Source organism: Penaeus monodon, chromosome 28 (assembly GCF_015228065.2).
Source record: "Penaeus monodon isolate SGIC_2016 chromosome 28, NSTDA_Pmon_1, whole genome shotgun sequence".
NCBI lineage: Eukaryota > Metazoa > Arthropoda > Malacostraca > Decapoda > Penaeidae > Penaeus > Penaeus monodon.
Genome location: NC_051413.1, coordinates 34,859,902 through 34,860,370, shown reverse-complemented (window position 1 = coordinate 34,860,370; position 469 = coordinate 34,859,902). Strand labels below are relative to the sequence as shown.

The 469-nt window shown below is 51.4% G+C and overlaps 1 protein-coding gene across 1 annotated transcript in view; it reads right to left on the bottom strand.

The window, feature by feature from the left end:
• The window catches only part of LOC119591549 (nuclear transcription factor Y subunit beta-like), a gene marked incomplete at its 5' end in the record, with an annotated part of 3,301 nt that extends 2,979 nt beyond the window's left edge, over nucleotides 1-322 (bottom strand). The window contains 1 exon segment of the mRNA XM_037940300.1: nucleotides 86-322. Within this exon segment, the coding sequence (XP_037796228.1) occupies nucleotides 86-170 (85 nt within the window).
• Between the last annotated feature and the right edge of the window lie 147 nt (nucleotides 323-469).

Genomic DNA, 469 nt, shown 5'->3' with positions numbered 1-469 from the left:
CCGAACGTTTATTTCCCCTCCTCGAATTAAAGAGCCTGTCCCGTTTTCCTCCCCTAAAGAGTCCAGCTCCTCGTGCATTTTTTACCTTGCGTGGGCAGCCCGAGCTCGGACAGCTTGGCTTTCAGGTCAACCACCCTGAGCTTGGCTAACTCCTCCTCCGTCACGGCCATGGCTGGTTAGGTCTTAATCACCCCCCTATAACGAGCAATTGCGAGCCACGAAACGACCATTCGGCTTTTCCAGTCAAAGGCAACTCGAGGCTAACAAAACATTGCCGAACTTGGCCGTTGGTTCTTTTTCCTGAGGCGAGATCGGGGGTCAAGGCGCCTCTCTGTCACGTTGTAGTTTCCTGGTTTTTTGATGTATGGGAGGAGGTTTACATACGCAGCTACTGTTTCTTTTGGGGGATATGTAGGAGTTGTGATGGGGATTCGTCGAACGGGAGGTCGACGTCATTTCTTAAACGTTT